We start from the raw sequence: 17783 nt of genomic DNA, 5'->3' as shown, positions 1-17783 counted from the left end.
TTTTATCTCTGAAGTTTTCTTCAAAAATATCAATCTCTGTCATTCTTTAAAACTCAATATCATGTCTTGTTTCTTTACATGTGTATTCGGCATTATTACACCCCCATGGACTAAGCGCTCTTTGCAAAATTGGTGGAAAGAGTGATAAAAAAAAATGTAAAAGAGTTGCACTGAATTAGAGATTTTGTTGGTGGATACCTTTTAATGACAATAAATAGTGACGTGAGAATTATTCTTATATATATATATATATATATATATATATATATATATATAAAGTTGAGAGTTTGCACCTTATTATCAATAAAACTGCATGAAATTAGGTTATTTACATGAAAATAAACTTCATATGCAGTTCAGTTTATAGAGATGATTAAATTTGCAAGTTTTCTGCTAGAAACCAGGTCATTCTAAAAAAAACAAATGATTGTCCATTTCCAGTAAAATGTGTGGTGAATAGCATATTTTTCTTAATCTTTATTTATTTTTTTCATATTGCACAAGCCTTTATATCATGACGTCATGCAGAAGAAAAATGTGCTTCAGTTTTATCTAATTGTTTGGGATGATAAGATTCCAGCGCTAATGTGTACAAGATTACTGGGAAAAAGACCAGGGGTCGGAAAGATGGGTAAACACCGCCTCTGGTGCTCAGCTGAAAATACTTGATCTATCGCAGAAACCCCCTTGACGTATGGTGGTGCACAAGCACACACTTCTGCCCAGAGACAAATAGTGGGAGTGCGTGAACAAATGTGTGTGCGTGCATGCGTGTGTGTGTGCATGGTAGTTTTCATGTCTGGGCATGTCTGCTTCCAGCCTGCTACTGGAGACATCGGACCCTGGTAACAGAGCTCTCAGGAAAAGATCATCACCATCTAAATACACACCGAGCCACCCACAAAGACATTCCCATCAATCTGGTCTTGAACTGGACACTTCTAGGAGAACAACAACAGTAGCCAATAATAACATTAGTAAATCTGTCCACATTAACGGTGATGATCAACAACACAAGAGCGATGGCAAAAAACCATTTCAACTTCAGCGATTCCTACCTAGTCCTTAAACCTTAAGGCCATATGACACCTCAACCTTATTTTTGCAGCTACTTCTCATAAAACACAAATAAACATATACGTAAACATCTGTTCACCACCATTATCCCCCCCTCATGTATGTCATTCACCCCTACAACCCCCACAATGTACCCCATTTCTTTCACAAAAACAACCCTTACCTACCCTCCCCCTCAATTTCAAGCACCCCTCCACCAACCCCACCCACCTCTCATCTTCAGACCCAAACATCCAGGCTACCAAACACACACACACCCACACACCATGAGACCCTTAAACAAAACCTCACAGACTCACTCCTACTTTGCACTTGAACATAAACATCCAAGCTACACCCCTGCCCCCTCCCTGACACTAACAGGAATGCTGGGACCAGCTGGTTGAGAAAATAAAAAACGTAGAACACCAAAACAGGAAATGCATCACTGGGGCCTATCAGAGGGCTTTATCAGGCTGGTGGCAACCCTTCGGAGAACATGGGTGGTGCCATGGATGACTGGTTGATCAAAGAGAAAGCTGTGTTGAGAGGTGAGTCGCATGCACGCAACTCAAGAAAAAAATTACGTGCATGGGTGTGTAAATGAGTGATATATAGATAAGGGGAAACTGAAGGAAATGCGGGTAGCAATAGAAAATGCTGCAAACTCAAATTGAGGATCAAATAACAGAAAAAAAAGATAAAGAAAGATGCAGAAGACAGTGTTGAGACAAATTGCAGAAATATTGAAAATATTTGAGAGAGAAAAAGAGGGGTTCATTTGCTCTGCATTTCTATACTGATAATCATTTCTTTACTGCATCAGTATTTTATATGGTGATGAGTTGACTTGAAACAAATTTACTGCAAAGAGCTTCAACCTTCAAAAAAAAAACCCATCCTGCTCTGTTCTCCATAATTCATGTTCTCTCCCCACCAAGCTCTTATGAAACCTGCACACACACACACACCCACACACGCCCACACACACACACGCACACACACCTAACAAGCCACATAAACACAAAATTTTACTTGAGAGAAATCTCCAAATCAAAGTAGAGTTCAGCAACGTTTCAGCAGTACCAAAAGCTTCTCTTTTGATTGGCCTCACCATCTACAAATGCAATGAGTGAGTCCGCTAGATCATTCCTTTCTTCTGTTGGCCTCCAAACCTACAATACTAACAAGTACTTTCAAGAGAAACGAAAGCTGCATTGCATAAAAACTGGATGACAAATAACTTTATTATCCAACCACATTTTTGTTAAACTTTTTATTGAGGCGAATTTTTCTCAGTCTAAGTGTACAGAAGCAGCCTCATTGGTAGTCCATCAGAGCTCCTCACAACCCTGCTGCTGGCCCCACCAGCTGTTCGTCCATCATTGCAGCAAAAGATATCAGGAAGTTAGCCCTTAATGTCTTATACCATCTGAAATCCAGGCTACTGATCATTGCCTACAACTGTCAAATTATTGCAATCTACTAAAACAGAATGAAACACTTAGAAAGGTGGGTTTTCCCCGAGACTCCCAATTTCATCGCATTTCCGTTCACTAAACGTGAACAGAAGAAGAAATTACGTAAATCACAGTTTCTTTGTTAGAAACAAGAAAATTATTTTTATTTGTTTTGAAGAGCTGCAACAATCCATATTTCCTTGGTCAACGCTTTAGTTTTAAAGCTAGCAGTAAATTAAGGGTTCGTGATATTATCCTCATTAATGCATTAACCTCTAGAACCCGACGGACCCACCGGTGGGTCCAGCTGCCATGTGACCTCGGCTCGCTTAGGGTGTAAGAGGTCAAAGAATAAACATTACCGGTAATATGATTGTTTATAAAACTTAAAAACCAGTGCATAAAAATACAACCTGTTGGTTGGTGAAACTGAAAACCAAACACACAAGTGCCCAATTGATTGGTTTAACTGAATAATAGCTACATTTTCACTAATATTTTCAGATCTTATTTCAACAAAAATGTACAAAAACCCACCTCCCCTTCAAAAGACAGGATGTGTTTTTAATGACCAAATTCACACAGGGTGGGCAGTAAATACACATCCCATTACTACTGAGTATATTTGTTCTAGCTGACAAGCTAATAACCACCAAAACAGGCACTTGGCACTTGAATAAAAGCAAATAAGAAATCCACCGATCAAACCAATACCGATTTCCAATTTTCTTAGATATCTGATTTGCCAATCCCAATTTGAACAAATCCTTTTATTTTTTTAAGACCCACATTTCTGTGCTGTAGCTAACACTATACTAGGAAAATAATAGCATGAAAGGTAAAATTGATTAAAAGTCTATCCCTTTCTCCCATTCTATATATGTACCCATTTACTTATTAAGTTCATAACATCAAGTACTAATGCATTAAACCAATAAAATAATTTTAAACATAGGTACACAGGATTAGTATTGTCATGTAAAAATAATAAAAAAATTGTTGATATCATAATAGCCATTGATCGTAAACAAAAAATTACAACTGATATGTAAATAGATCATTTGTTTCCTTTTTGAAGATGGATATAAAGATTTTAGCAAATATTTCTATATACCATATATATTTAACTTTTTTTTTTTTTTAACAATATTGAAGCATAGAAACTGTGACATTAAGTGAAAAGCAGCTGGTCAGCCAGGAATTTTAACAAAATACATCTTCAGGTACAAATAAAATCCCAAATTTTCATAGCTGAAAAATGAGAGGCACACCAAGGGAAGAAAGCTCTGAAAGAAAAGTGGCAAACGTTAAAAATGTTAATTGGTGCGATAAGCAAGGGTGAGGCAGCACAGGAAAGGGAAGGAAGCTCAGCGGCAGACAGGCAGGCCTGTGTGAGGAAAGCCTGCGTTTGCGTGACAAGGTGAAAAGGGAAAGGAACGAGGGAGAGCAGGAGCAATTTTGATCCAAATACTTGAAAATAATAAAATTCCTCACAGATAAGCAAGATTTCCCACTCAGCCCCGATTCAGCACCTCCGGCTTCATAAAGCCAGAAACTTTGCTTCAGAGCTGAACGAAGGGGAGACATGGTGTTCGGGGTCTCTGGGGATTTAAAAGCCCTCCTTCCCCAACGTGTGCCCCTCTGTCATCACCCTTAGTCAGCCTAGCTAAACACACACACACACACATACCAAGTCACACAACTCTTGTCCATTATTAAGCAACACAGTCAATAACAGATAGGAGATAAATGAAGTCCTGTAAAGGACACTATACAGCAAAACGTTGCCATCTAGTGTTAGGCAAACATGACTTAGCCTTACTGTCATCATCATTCTGAATACAGCTGTTTCCTCCCCCCACTTCTCCCATTTGAGCTGCGTCTTAACTCCTCTGAGAGTTGAGACACAGCTTTCCAGTTTCTAATGTCTTTTTTTTCCCCTCTTACAGCTGCCTATTCTCATTTGATACAACTCTCAACTTACCTGGGCATTGATGAAGCAAGTTATGGAACCAAAGGAAACCAAAGAGAATGCACTGAATTTTCATCAAAGTAAAAATACAACTTAACATTTCTTCAATTCTGAGAACAATGACTTGTGTTGTCATCAGAAGGCTGGTCACTTTCTATAAAATTTAGAATCAACCATGACATACTTCTAACTCCTTCAACAAAGCACTTGTCTAAACATACGCTGCAAGATCAGCTACACCTCACAATAACAGCAATAATCGCTATAAAAATGTGGTATATTTGAAACATAACTTAAGACATCTGACTTTGCAATTTGACGCCTTGAAATTGTTCTGTCTCTTTAAGAAGCTCCCACTCGCTTTAAGAACATCATCACAATGATGCTTCCCCATTGTGCCATTTACTGTTATTTGGAGCACTGCAGTTTGCATGATTAGCTCAGTTAGCTCAGCTTCCAGGTGTGTGCCAATTGCTGCTGCTAGTCTGGTGGAGCTGTGTGGGTAAGGGGTCCTCAGTGGGGCGGGAGCTCGGCTTGAGGACAGAAGGTCCAGGGAGGAGCACAGTGGGATTGGCTAATAAAACTGAGTAGTAGTTCTTTAAATACAATTTAAAGAACTAGGAGCAGAGAGATGTACATTTTTCCAAAGCAGTTTTGAATTTGTGTAAAGCTCTAGCCTGCTAATAACAATTTTGAAGAATTTTTTGTCATTTGATTTTTAAAGTATTTTCTTCTCATGTGTGGTTGTATGAAAAGTCGCCTGTTCATAATAATCTTCTTTTTCTTACAAGTCTTCTAAGTCAATGTTGAAGAGCTTTCTTTCTCTTGCTGACCATAAATCCACAAATATCGGAACGGTCTTTAAATAAGTGATTTCCACAAGGTACCAGGGTGACAGGTTAAAACATTAACGCACACCTCAAAACATAAATGTACATCATATCACAAATGGGTTTTTTTATTTTCCAAAAGCCTTGCATTTAAAACTCTGGCTTATTCACAACGTGTGTGCAAAAACTCAGATTTATTATTAGACTTGCTACATTGTTAAATCATTCATTCATTTTATTGTAACCATGCTATGAAATTTAACAAGCCTTCCCTGCTGTGAGCGGTCATTAGTTACAGTCATGATAAAAAAAAGTACCCCCTCATTACATTTAAGGGTTTTATATCGTTTATACATATTTTGATTTTTTTGGGATGTACTTTATTTTTCTACACTTTTTTATTTTGGCTCAATGTTTCTTTAATAAATAAAGACATGTTTATAATATGTAATGTGTGATTAAGCTAGCGGATAATGTATATACCTTATTTACAACCAGCAGCCTGTAAAAACATCAGATATACTCAAAAAAATAGCTACAGTTTTGTAATGTTTTAAACCTTTGGTATTTTGTGAGGAAACAAAGACAAGTGAAACAAGTTTCAAGTCATCGTAGAATAAGGAGCTGGATTTTACCAGGCCAGTGTTTTTGTGCACACTGCATCTTTTTGTATAAGATATCAGAACTGGGAGGAAAAGGAAATATTTGCTCATCACATAGAGGTGCAACGTCAAGATGTGGTGTGGGAGCTAAGTCACTTAGAGCCCTTTGAAACACTTAACTGTAATATGATAGACTGTAAATAACAGTTGTAGACTGCAATGATAAAATTATATATTATAGACTACATTGTAAGTAAAAGATAATTATTAAATTATTTACAATTTCTACTACATTGGATAGTTGCTGTTTTAAATGGTGCTCAACCCTTAAAAACTTATTTCTAAATTAATTATATAGCAATGAATAATGTAAAACAGCAACCCAGTTATCAGAATACCACTGTTCTATATATCCTCCACAAGTTTTATCTTCTCATCATAAATCTATTTTTTTAATAAGGCCACAGCCATATACCCAAACTAAAATAGGTCTTTGCTGTTGAACTTGTTGGATGCTGCAAATATTTCTTTCATTTAAAAGTAAAAATAAAAATAAATGGTTTGCATATTTGCACAAGCTATGATCTAGCACTGGAACTATTTCGGTGGTAGAAAATGTATTGCCCGAGACCTTCTGTGGTTCATTTCTGCAGAGTCATTGTAAAACGACACACACGTTTAAGACATAAGAATCATAAGACAAAAGTACTATTTGCTTAGTGAGGTGTGTGAATGTCCTGCAAAAGTGCAAGTGTAAATGTAACCAAATTTCTATAAAGATGCATCTCACTGTCATGTCAACGGATCAACAGTGAAGGATTTCCCACAGCAAAACGCATATATGAACAGAAACCGGTGAGAAAAGATGAGCATAAAACTCTGCACATTCTCCAAAAGGCACCGTTGCTTTTCTGAAATTGGCTCAGATGACATTTTCAGCAGTGTAACAGTAAACTGAAAAGACGGGTATGGTCACATGTCCTATACTCTCAGCATCGCCCTTCAACAGCTTTCAACTTGCACTTCGAGCACTCAACCCACTGAAGTGCTGCTGCTTGTCCCAGTTGGTGAAGCTTGCATCTAACTGATGCGATCTTCGCTGCTCAGTTAGTTGAAATGACAAAGTCTCCAAAAAAGTGTAGAATACTTTTGTCAAACAAAGCACGGGAGGACTAAAATTGTAAATGTTTGGAAATTATATTATCTAAAAAAAAAAAAACCTGTAGGTTTTAAATAGGAAAAACAATTACTTAAAATGGAGGGGTAACATATGTTAGATGGATGAGATTAACCCAGGTAATTTAATAAAGGCCAACCACAAGGTTTGAAATAAGAATACATCACAGCAAAAAAAAGCTTTAAAGCAACAGAATTAATTTTTGAAAAAGGCTTTGCGGCACACATTCTACCCAGGATTCTCTGATAAACGTACTGCCATTTTTAAAATTTCAGAGGTTATTTAAAGCCTCATAACAATTTTGTTATTCGAACGAACCGTGGACCAGACAAATCTAATTATACCAACTGTACATGAAGTAATGTCTACCACAGAGGTCAAAAAGAGCAATCCAGGATCAGATTTTCCAGCATCCACCCATTACAGCATCAAACAGACGGAACAATATGAGTGGGGTGTGAAAATCTGAACCAAGTGTTACCCTGGGCACAGTGTTGGGTAAAAGCAGTCTGAGTTTGAACCCAACAGTCCTACTACAAGGCAATAAGGCCTAAAAGTTGCAGGGTCAGACTCCAGGTTTTTTCATTTTCTGCTGCTGTTTTTGTCACCCCAACACCACCCCTTCCTTCTCTTACATTCAGCTTCCTCCTCCTCTGCCCGAGAGCTTTGCCCCATCTCTGGACCTCCCTGTTCTGGCATAACTCCATCATGGCCTTAGTCACCACCCCCGGTTACCCCTTGCAGCCCCTCGCACACATATATACACAGTTTCCCCACACGCAGCGCAAATTTCACACATGCAGATGCTATCTCTTGCCCCAATACTGGGGTCCCCCCTCTCAGCCTGAGGAAAATGGCCGTCACGGAACCCCGCTATTGGGAGGCCTCCCCTCAACCAAAACCTAAGAGCAAGGAGCAAGAGAAAGTGCACAAATCTATTACTGCTGCAACACTAGCTGATGGAGGGAACAGGGGAAGAGAAAGGGGGAGCGGGAAGGATGAGGGTTGTTGAACAGGGGGGACTGCGGTGTGAGCATCTACCCACAGAACACTCTTGGACATGTGGAGTCAATTAGGAACAATCTTGTTTTCTCCCGACCGCTGCAAAAGAAGGGAGGGTTTTTCTTGGGGTGTGTGTGCGTGTGTGTGTGTGTGTGTGCGTGAGATTGTGTGAGTGGACCTAGAAAAGTGTGTGGTAGGAAAGGGAGTTGAGGGAACATGTTTTTCTGAAAACCTGCCAGAGAAATAGGCCGGATATTTGGTTTTGTATCAAGCCATTTTATGCACAAAGCGTTTGCATCTCAGCATGCCTGCATGCTGTTCATCCCTAAATGAGCATGTCTAGAGAAACCTAAACGGGATTTCATCCAGAGAGTCAGGCAAGTCACTGAAGAACAAACATCAGTAAATGAATGATGGCGCAGGTCTCAGATGTGCACATGTGGGTGTGTGTTCCACAGCCTCCTACCTGTCATTGTCTGGTCCAGCTGGAAAAACCAGTCACCCCCCGCCCAAAAAAAATAAAATAAAAATTACAAGCCACCTCCTTGTTGTCAAACAAGAGGAAGTCTTCTCTTTAAAAGATTCATTACCAGATCAATTATGTATCACCTTTCAAACTGTCTTGTTTAAACAGTTTTCATTATTCATCCTTTCATGATTGATGGCTCCAAGGTGCCTCATGATGTGAGGTAAAGAAGTGTCTACACCACATCCGATTCATTTGAGCAAGTCGAAAATATCTATCATAAAACAAAGGCCCTTTGTGTTTCATGTAAGCATCAGGAGCAGTTGACAAATTATTTCGGGGGGGTTGGAGTTAAAGCAGTCTTAAAAATTGGCAAACCTCAAACTTAACCAAAATTAGGAAGGATGGGTTCCCTGAATTTAATCAAAGCCGATATACTGCTATGAAATGGCATCAGTTTTGTACAATTAATGTGTGGCACAATGAACAAACCTCAGTGGAAGAAGTACACCACATAATACCATCTCCATATTGACAGTAAAAGTCTGGAACCAAAGAAAACCACCTTAGGCTCTGAGAACTCAGAAGGGCAGATAGAGTAAATAAGCCACTAAAGAGAAACATGGAAAATAAAAATGTTTTTGTGCAAATTGTATGAGAGTATTTAATGAAAAGCAAGTCAAAACTCACCTTCCACAACAACAATTGCCCAATTAAGCTTGTGAGAATTGACCACTACTCACCATCTCTTCTCCTTCCCCAGCAGATTTTTCCCACAAAAAACATTTAATGACATTTGCCAGTTTTGTTCTTCCTTTTCTGTTATCAATTTTAATATCAAAGGTAACCCGACTAAATACAATACGTAGCTTCTAAACGTGGAGTTCATTAAGAAAAATATCTATCTAAACCAAACTGACAACACACACACACACACAAAAAAACATAATTTCTCTTATGAAATAATGGATGTGCTTATATATTTATAAAGGCTGGGGTTATTTTAATTAGCCATTCTATTTCTGATTAATGCAAGAACTGTAAATTTAAGATAACATGAAGTAGTTTAAACATGTCACGCCCCATTAAAAAGAAACCAAAGGACAGATGGGAAACAAAGTCATTAACATCCATCAGTCTAAAAATGGTTTTCAAGTAATTTTTAAAGCTTTTGAACTTCAGAGAACCACAGTGAGAGCCAGAAGCAGAGGTTGTGGTAGACGTTTTTACTGCCCGTCATTTTGACAGATGGGGTCAAAACAGCCCAGTTACAATCGACGTGCGTCAATTTTAAAAATGATAACGACATTTTTAAAATTTAATGTTCAGTTCCAACAAGCTGAACCAAGAATACAAATTGTGCCACCACATTAAGCAGAGAAATACATGCAGCTTTTTTCTCTGCAGTGATAAAAATCACTGACTGTGGCCCCTGGAACTACATATAAACAATGAAATTAAACGATTACACTTAAGAGCCATTTACCTGCTGTAGTCTGAACGCACACAACTGCCTCCTGGTTCTCATGAACTTGAATTTCTTACCCGCTTGTGCGTAACAAAATGTCTCAAGGGGACTTGCTGCGCAGGCTATCGTCATAGGGTTTCAGACCTTTGCCTTGGACAGGCAACCTATCATGGGTGTTTTGATGTTGATCTGCCATGAAGACTGGAATTACGAGCCTCACTTCAAACAAAGTTCAGGGAAGATTTCTCCCACTGAAGAGATCAGAAGTCATCAAGTCTCTCTGAACAAGGGGTTTCCTGATCCTGCAAGACCTTGCTTTAGAAGGATAAAAACCAGCAGCAAGCTGTCCTGTGGAGCTTTGAATGTCTTAAAAAGCTAGCTGAAGTACAATTTGATGTGGCAAAAGTCAAACTCTCAGTTGAACTGAGAGAGATGATGTGGCATGACCTTAAACAGGCCATTCATGGTCAAAAACACCCCAGTGTGGCTTTTTCCCACATAACAGAGAAGAGGGGGGGGACAAATTGCTCCACATCAATGTGTAAGACTCCAGTTATTGCAAATGCTTCGTGGTATTTATTAGCACCAAATGTGGCACAGGCAGTAATTACTTTTTCACTAATGGCCAAGTTGGTTCGGCTAGATGTTTTTCTTCAATAAATGAAATGTTTTAAAAATAAGAAACTGAATTTTGATCGTCTTTCCTCCTTGTTGGCGATTAGAAACATGTCGGTGGCCCCCATGGCAGATTTCTGAAATACTTTTTTTCACAGCAGTGTAAATGATTTATAACTAAAACAAAAAAGGAGGGAGTGCTGGTTGTTAATGTGGCGAGGTCTCTGCCTCCCACTGTGTACTTCACAGGAGTTAGTAAAATAATCCTGCTTACGCAAAACACTAACCAGAGAAAAAGCAGATAAAATGCAAGTTTAGTACCATTCACCCTAAGCTGCTTTGGTTTAATTAACCTGATGACAAATGAAAATGAAAATGCAATTCAGTTTGGTATTTTTTCAAAGTACCAATTAGCTCAGATAACATAAAGGAAGCCTATTAGAGCTTTAGTCAATGTGAGATTGACTATTATAGTCAGTCAACATTAACGATCTAATCAACCAAATTTCTCAGACTCTCATATAAAAAGGCAGTAGGTTGCACTGGATCATATTTAAGGTATTAGAATAGAAGAGGCTTACTACAAAAGCACCCCACTTGTCAAATATTTAGTTGCAAAGAATTTGTAAAAAACATGCATTAATTTCCATCCACATGATGACATGCAATAAAACACATGCAGGAATGAATACTTCTGAAAGGCTGAAATGGTAACATGAGTTCTCACCAGCTGAACATAGGCCACTTTGTAATCTGGCTTCTTAACCTTCTGGTTGAGGTGATTCCTCTTTTTGTTGGACCCTGAAAAACACAGAGCAAAATGGGTTTTAAATGCAAAATGCGTGCCATTCTTATTACCTCACTACTTATTAATAACTGTGAGGAGCTTTACAAGAAGAAGAAAAAAAATATATTTTTCACTTCAACAGTTTAAAATTGCATGCTTTAAAATGTTTTGAGCTCTATAGAATATATGTCACGTAATATCGTATACCTTTTTTTTAACATATGGAGGTGAATGAGTGAATAAAATAATAAATTAAATTGAATCCATGACAAATACTGTATAAATGTGTGCTTGAAAAGATAGTGGATGTTTGCATCCACTAAAGGTGCACCGACTGGACTTTTCTTGCCACTCCCGATAATTAAAAAGCCTGACCCGCCAGCTCGGATTGTGGCTGATACTGTTTTTTTTTCCAATAACTGACACCGTCGAGCTGTCGGAAAATTTGCTAAATAAAAGTGACAAACATTAACTGTCATTATCCACACACAGACCTGATCCAGTAGTCAGATCAGTCAGTCAGCCCTTTCTCACTGACGAGCAAAAACGGACAGTGGCCGATTTTCAGACCTTTGCAAAGATGTATAAAATTGGTGGATACAATCATTTTCATTTGCCACCGATAACCCAATGTTAAGTCAGTCAGTACCACCCGTAGTTAAAACGTATTTTTTTCTCTTAACCAGCCATTGTGGGTGATTGAATAACAAAAAAAATATTATTTTCCCTCCTGGTGTAAATGCTTGAAAATGCTACATCCCAATGAGAGTGTGGCATAGATTATGCTCCTTATCAACTTCAGATAATAGCATCAACCTCTTCTGTCTCATTCTTCACATACCTTCAAGTCTAGAAAACAGGGGACATGCTGAGCTGCTAACTGTTGCAAATGTGTACACTTGTGGGAGTGGGGCACCATTTCGTCAAACTGAGATTAATTAATTCCTATATCTTCAAGGGATTTCACACAGGTGTGCGTTTGACAAATGGTACTGTCAGTGAAGGACAATGGCAAATAATCAAATAGATTCTCCCTCCTTGAGATGCAAATCTCAATAAGACCCTGGTGGTCAAGTCCACAGGCCCATGGAGTAACTGCCACTGCCATGGGAACGGTTTATGACATGAAAAACAAGGGAAACATTCCCCTGTAATGACTCATTTGTACATAAGTGTGTGCCTGTGTGTGCTTTGTGCCACACACACAAAAACACACACACTATATAGCTAGTAATCACTAGCTAGGCAGCGCACAGCTCAGGGAAAGCCCTAAGCAGGGTTGTAAAACACCCCCTCCACACCACCATGCTTAAATGGAGGCCCCTGTGTGGGTGGGACACAGAGGTAACCAAGTGTATGTGCCAATGTGTGTTTGCACATTCGTGTATGTGTTCAGGTTGCTGAGGAAAACCAAAAGGAAACTACTACAACTCTTGTACGGCAATGTTATGACAAATCAAAAACATAACTGCACACCTTGAAAAGACACCAAACCACGTATTTCGCCTCTTGAAGGTTTTTCCTAACAAAAAGACACACAGACAGAGCTTTCACAGAACACTCGCAAACGCAAGCACAACTTCTCCCACATTGAGATTGCGGTCTGGCAACCAGCTATCACGTTACAAATCCCAGACTGGAGAGGTAGCCATGGTAACACCTTCCAAAATACCCTTGCCGCACAAGAGGGAAGAAAGAGTTGCTTGCACCCCTCACTCTTCTTGGTCCAGTCCCGTCTTTACACTGCCAATAGAGTGGAACCCCTGACGCAGACAGGGATACCTTCTCTGACGCACCTCGGGAATACCAGGGCCCTTCAGCTGCCCTTTGTTCTCCATCTCACTTCATCCCTTGAAGACTCGCTGCTTTCCTTGAACTCGCTGCAACAAGGAGCATTCTTTCCTCCTGTAGCCTCTGACACAATCCTAATAAACAGTGTTAATTGCTTCTCCACTCTATATGCTAGGCGCCTCTCTCCCCATGATACCTTCTTGGTCTGACTGGCTTGACTGACCAATCTCTACCTCCTTCACAGGTAGACAGTGGAAGTTTAGGAACAACAAAAAAAAGAAAGCAAACAGCTTTTTAATTTGTTTGCTCTCTGTATGGAGCAACCAAATTAGTCTGTAAAAAAAATACTTGGCTACATTTTTCTTCCTTAAGGAAAAAAAAAAGATGTTAGAAAGCATTGTTAATTCGGTGAAATAGCACTAATCTTGATTGCGTAATCATTTTTGGCAAAGAGATAATCAACACTGCTAATAGAGGATCCTTAAGTTAGGTAGACTGTGAACTGTATGTGCATGTCTGGAGGAAGCATGGTGTGTTCTGGAACAGCTGGAGGCCAGAGTGCTGCAACAGCAGATTGTCAGATAAGCAGCTGTGTGTGTGTGCACAGAAAAAGGAGGACCAGGCATGAGAACCAATACCGCAATTGGCCGCTGAAAAACACTCTTGTGGCTGCATTTCAATAGAAAATTGTGCACATAAGATGAAACTGCTAATCACTGTTAAATGTCTTTTAAACAGAATTGATTTGACTTTATGCTTCCAAAAACACTCTTTCTGTAACCTTTGCAGAACCTAAATGGAAGAATTTCTTTTAACTCTATTAAACATTTTGTTTAAGAAAAATGGGATAGCTAAAAATGCAACAGCTGATTTGCAAGTTCTTTATTCAGTTTTCTGTCAAATTACTAGAAAATGCAGGCTCAGTTAAATTTATACATAGTTTTCAAGATATAGAAATTAATTGTTCTTTTATTTTTATGGTTAAAAAGGTTTAAAGGTTAGAGTATTTGGTAGACAATAGGTTTTGGTGCAAATATCTAGGAAACCTCACCAAATTGTATCCTGGTGCGAATTACTCCAACTGGGACGTTATAGATCTTCTCCAAGTAGTTCTTCACATCATACTTGGTCATGCTGTTCAGAACAAACAGGAAAAAGAAAACAGATCAAAGCAAAGGTCATGAGATGTCAGCAGGATCACAATTTAACTGCCATGAAGAGCCATCTCAATACATGTGTGATGTGACTTCACATTCAGGTATGACACTTCATCATCTAACACCATATTCACTTCATCCACCTTAATATAGGAATAATGTAGCCCATTTCCAAACTGCATTACAATCATTTCTGCAGTTATATCATGTGCTGTAAAGGGACAAGACACTCATGAGAAAACCCATTCAGCTCCTACTGAATGGACCAAAGTGGGGCGAGGAGAAATGTGAGTGTCAGTGTTCATCCAATTAACTGTCTAGGAGTATTGATCGTGCCCAGTGAAATTCTACACAGGAAGTGGACCTGGCACCAACTGATCTGGTGGGCTGGCCTAGCTCAAGGTAGCCCACTGGGTAGCACTGGGAACAGATTCCTCTGCCCAGAGGAAGAAAGGCTTTTAACTGCTAATCAATCTAGTCAATTGAATTAGCCCAGTAGAAAGCCCTTCTCAAATGCGTCAGACAAAGTGCTTAATAGCGACGTTGTGGTCTGACAAGAGAGCCTCGGATGTGGTGTCTTCTATCACCTCATATGTTTCTTTGACAGTGTAGGACACAGTAATTTTCACTGTTTGTAAAGTAAACAGCTCGACACCTTGAGTATTCAGTAACAATATAAGACGAAGCAAAGATCTGCTTGAGAAAAAACCCATCTGTGAATACAAAGACTCTTTGTACCAAAGAGTGATGTAATATTTGTTTCCATGTAAATAACAATTGCTGTTCCTCCATAATAAGTTAAGCTTTGGCAAAGCTCACAGTAAAGTAGAAAGACAATGTTTGCATTTTGAGAGCATGGAAAAAGGTGGGCTCAACTTTGAAATGATTACATGTTTCCATATTTGATTCCATTCATTCACAATAATTTCCGTTACTTCCTAAGGCTTTTCTTTCACTTCATAAAGAATGAGTTGTTAAGATCTCTGAGTTAACGATGATTTGAGACAACCGCGGGTGTTTGGTGAAAGAAACAAAAGAACTTCCCAGCTCTCACTTAGATTTTTTTTTTTTTTATCCTTTTAGTTAGAAAATCTGTGCGAACAGCAACATTTCAACTAGAAATATATAGAAAGTGAAAACATAAAAATAAAACCTTTAGAGAAAAGAAAATAAACATAAGACATTTTCCACAAAAACATCTCAGTCTTTTAATTCTTCATCTACTGCTTGACTTCAATAAAAAAAAGTCTACGTTTTTGTAGTTGTTTTGGGTTCAATAGTAAATTACGGGGTTTTTTTAGGAAAAAATCAATAGGAGTAACGTCTACGTCTTCGCCAGTCAGCTACAATTGTTCTGTCCACAATCTGAAGCAAAAAAGATGCACCTTAACATTTGGCAATCTGAACCCAAAATGTATTCACCGTAAACTATATTGAAAATGGTCAACTCTTTGGCTATGGTGCATAGATACTCTTGTACTAAGTGGCTAATCAGCACTGTTAGTGTTTTCATTGCACTAGTCATCCCCTACAACAAAAAGTTTTATACCAGGCCTTGTAAATTATAAATGTTATAAATTTATATAGCAAATATATCTAGTACCAATCATATTAACCACTCAAAGTATTTTACTCTGAAATCTAACCTATTGCACAAATTCATACACTGACAGATTAATAGACAACTTGAGGTTGAGCGCTTTGCAAAAGGAAATATTGACACGTGGAAGGAGGAAACTGGAATCCAATCCACAATTTTTAGATAGCAAAACAACTACTATTCCAACTGAGCCTCGGTCATCCACTGGTGACAGAACAAGAGACTTAGTACAATACAACTGGAACCTTATTTGGTAATAAACATCACAAATGTTTTGTGTTTTTTTCCCCCCCCCCTCAAACAATTAAGTTGGATCTGCTTGATCTGCCAGTAATCTCAGCATTTTCAAGGTTTCCTTAAATTAAACATGATGTCTTAAAATCAGTGTACTCTGCTCACAGATACAATCATAAAAGCTGAAGTCTGTAAAACTTATAAATAAACAGACTATATTGTGAGTGTTAGTTTTATTGTGCCCAAATTCACAAACTCTTCTAAATAGAAGATGGATGGTTATAATGTTTTGTCTTTTAGGTTTGGGGTTAGGGTTAGAGTAGATGCTTATAAGAGAGCACCCACTGAACCTTTGGTTTTTTTCCTATGCCAATTTAGAACAAAGGATCCCAAGATGTAATACACAGATGAGCCTTTCTGCTCCATTTGCACCCACCTCTCCCAATAACCACGTCTCACAGAGAGTGTGCCAGAGGGAAGCAAAGCAGAGCGGAGTGACCAGGGGTACTTGACTCCATGAGAGCTGGAAAGAGTAATTGCTTAGAGAGATGGGTTTTCCTAGAAAGCAGGGTCGGGGAACTGGAGGAGAGGGAAGTAGCTTGAGGTCTGTTGAGTCTCATGTGGATCATTAGCAGGACGAACACTGATCCTGATTAATGAGAAGAACGTTTTCTAAATAGGCAGTGCTTTTAACACTTCAGATATCCAGCCACCACAAACCAGCAGATGGTATACATGAGATCTTGGCACAGTCATGACTTTTGCAATGCTTGTAGTTAATGAATAGGTACTTGACATAGCTCAGGAACTGAAAATAAAACATCAAGAAACATCATCTTAAACAGCTGCCAGCTAACAAGATTTTTTTGGAAAAAGCTTTGCATCTTCTCTCAAAGAAAGAAGAGGAAAATGTGATCCTTCCCCCCTCCTCCCTTGGAGAGCAAAGCTAAAGGCATTTATTTTCAACGTATAAACAAAACATTTGCAGACATCAACATATTTTTTACAAGCAAGAAACTTCTTCCATGTTGGGAATGCCTTTCTTTACTGTCTGTAAAATATAAAGTGTTAGTCCATGTAAGAAAAGGCATGAATTGAAATGAAAGCAGATATGAGAAAGAGGATACATGGAACTCATACATTGAAATGGATTAAATGTTCAGATGTAAATCAAAACTAGCTGTTAACAGATGATGATTCCCAAGTAGATTTCAAAGAATTCTGTTCCCTCTCTCCTAATGTATATAGAAAGTTACATTAAATCCATATACAGTAAGACAACTACTCTAAACATTCAGGTATATCGTCATAGAGTTAAACAATTATTCTCTGTGATGACAAGACCAAGGAGTTATAAAAACAAACTAAGAGGCCCAACATAGTCAGTGAAACTTAGTAAAAGAATTTTAGAACAGCACGTCAAAGCTGTGGTCAAAGAAAAGGTCTAAATAGTATCGTGTTAGAAAAGATGCAACCTTTTTTTTCCCCATTTACATCACCAAATTTGTCTTTGTAGCAACAAAGGATGAACACATTTATCTTAACAGTCAACTTGGATAAGAACTA

General features: G+C 38.5%; 1 protein-coding gene across 1 annotated transcript in view; it reads right to left on the bottom strand.

Moving 5' to 3' along the window:
- mrpl23 (mitochondrial ribosomal protein L23) overlaps window positions 1-17783 on the bottom strand; it is a 41885-nt gene that overhangs the window by 11043 nt on the left and 13059 nt on the right. Inside the window, exons 3-4 of the mRNA XM_044124693.1 lie at window positions 14278-14360; window positions 11376-11449 (exon numbers count right to left, since the gene is read on the bottom strand). Of these exons, the coding sequence (XP_043980628.1) occupies window positions 11376-11449; window positions 14278-14360 (157 nt within the window). The remainder of the gene's footprint in view (window positions 1-11375; window positions 11450-14277; window positions 14361-17783) is intronic.

Source organism: Gambusia affinis, linkage group LG08 (assembly GCF_019740435.1).
Source record: "Gambusia affinis linkage group LG08, SWU_Gaff_1.0, whole genome shotgun sequence".
Taxonomy (NCBI): Eukaryota; Metazoa; Chordata; class Actinopteri; order Cyprinodontiformes; family Poeciliidae; genus Gambusia; species Gambusia affinis.
This window is presented reverse-complemented; position numbering and strand designations above follow the sequence as displayed.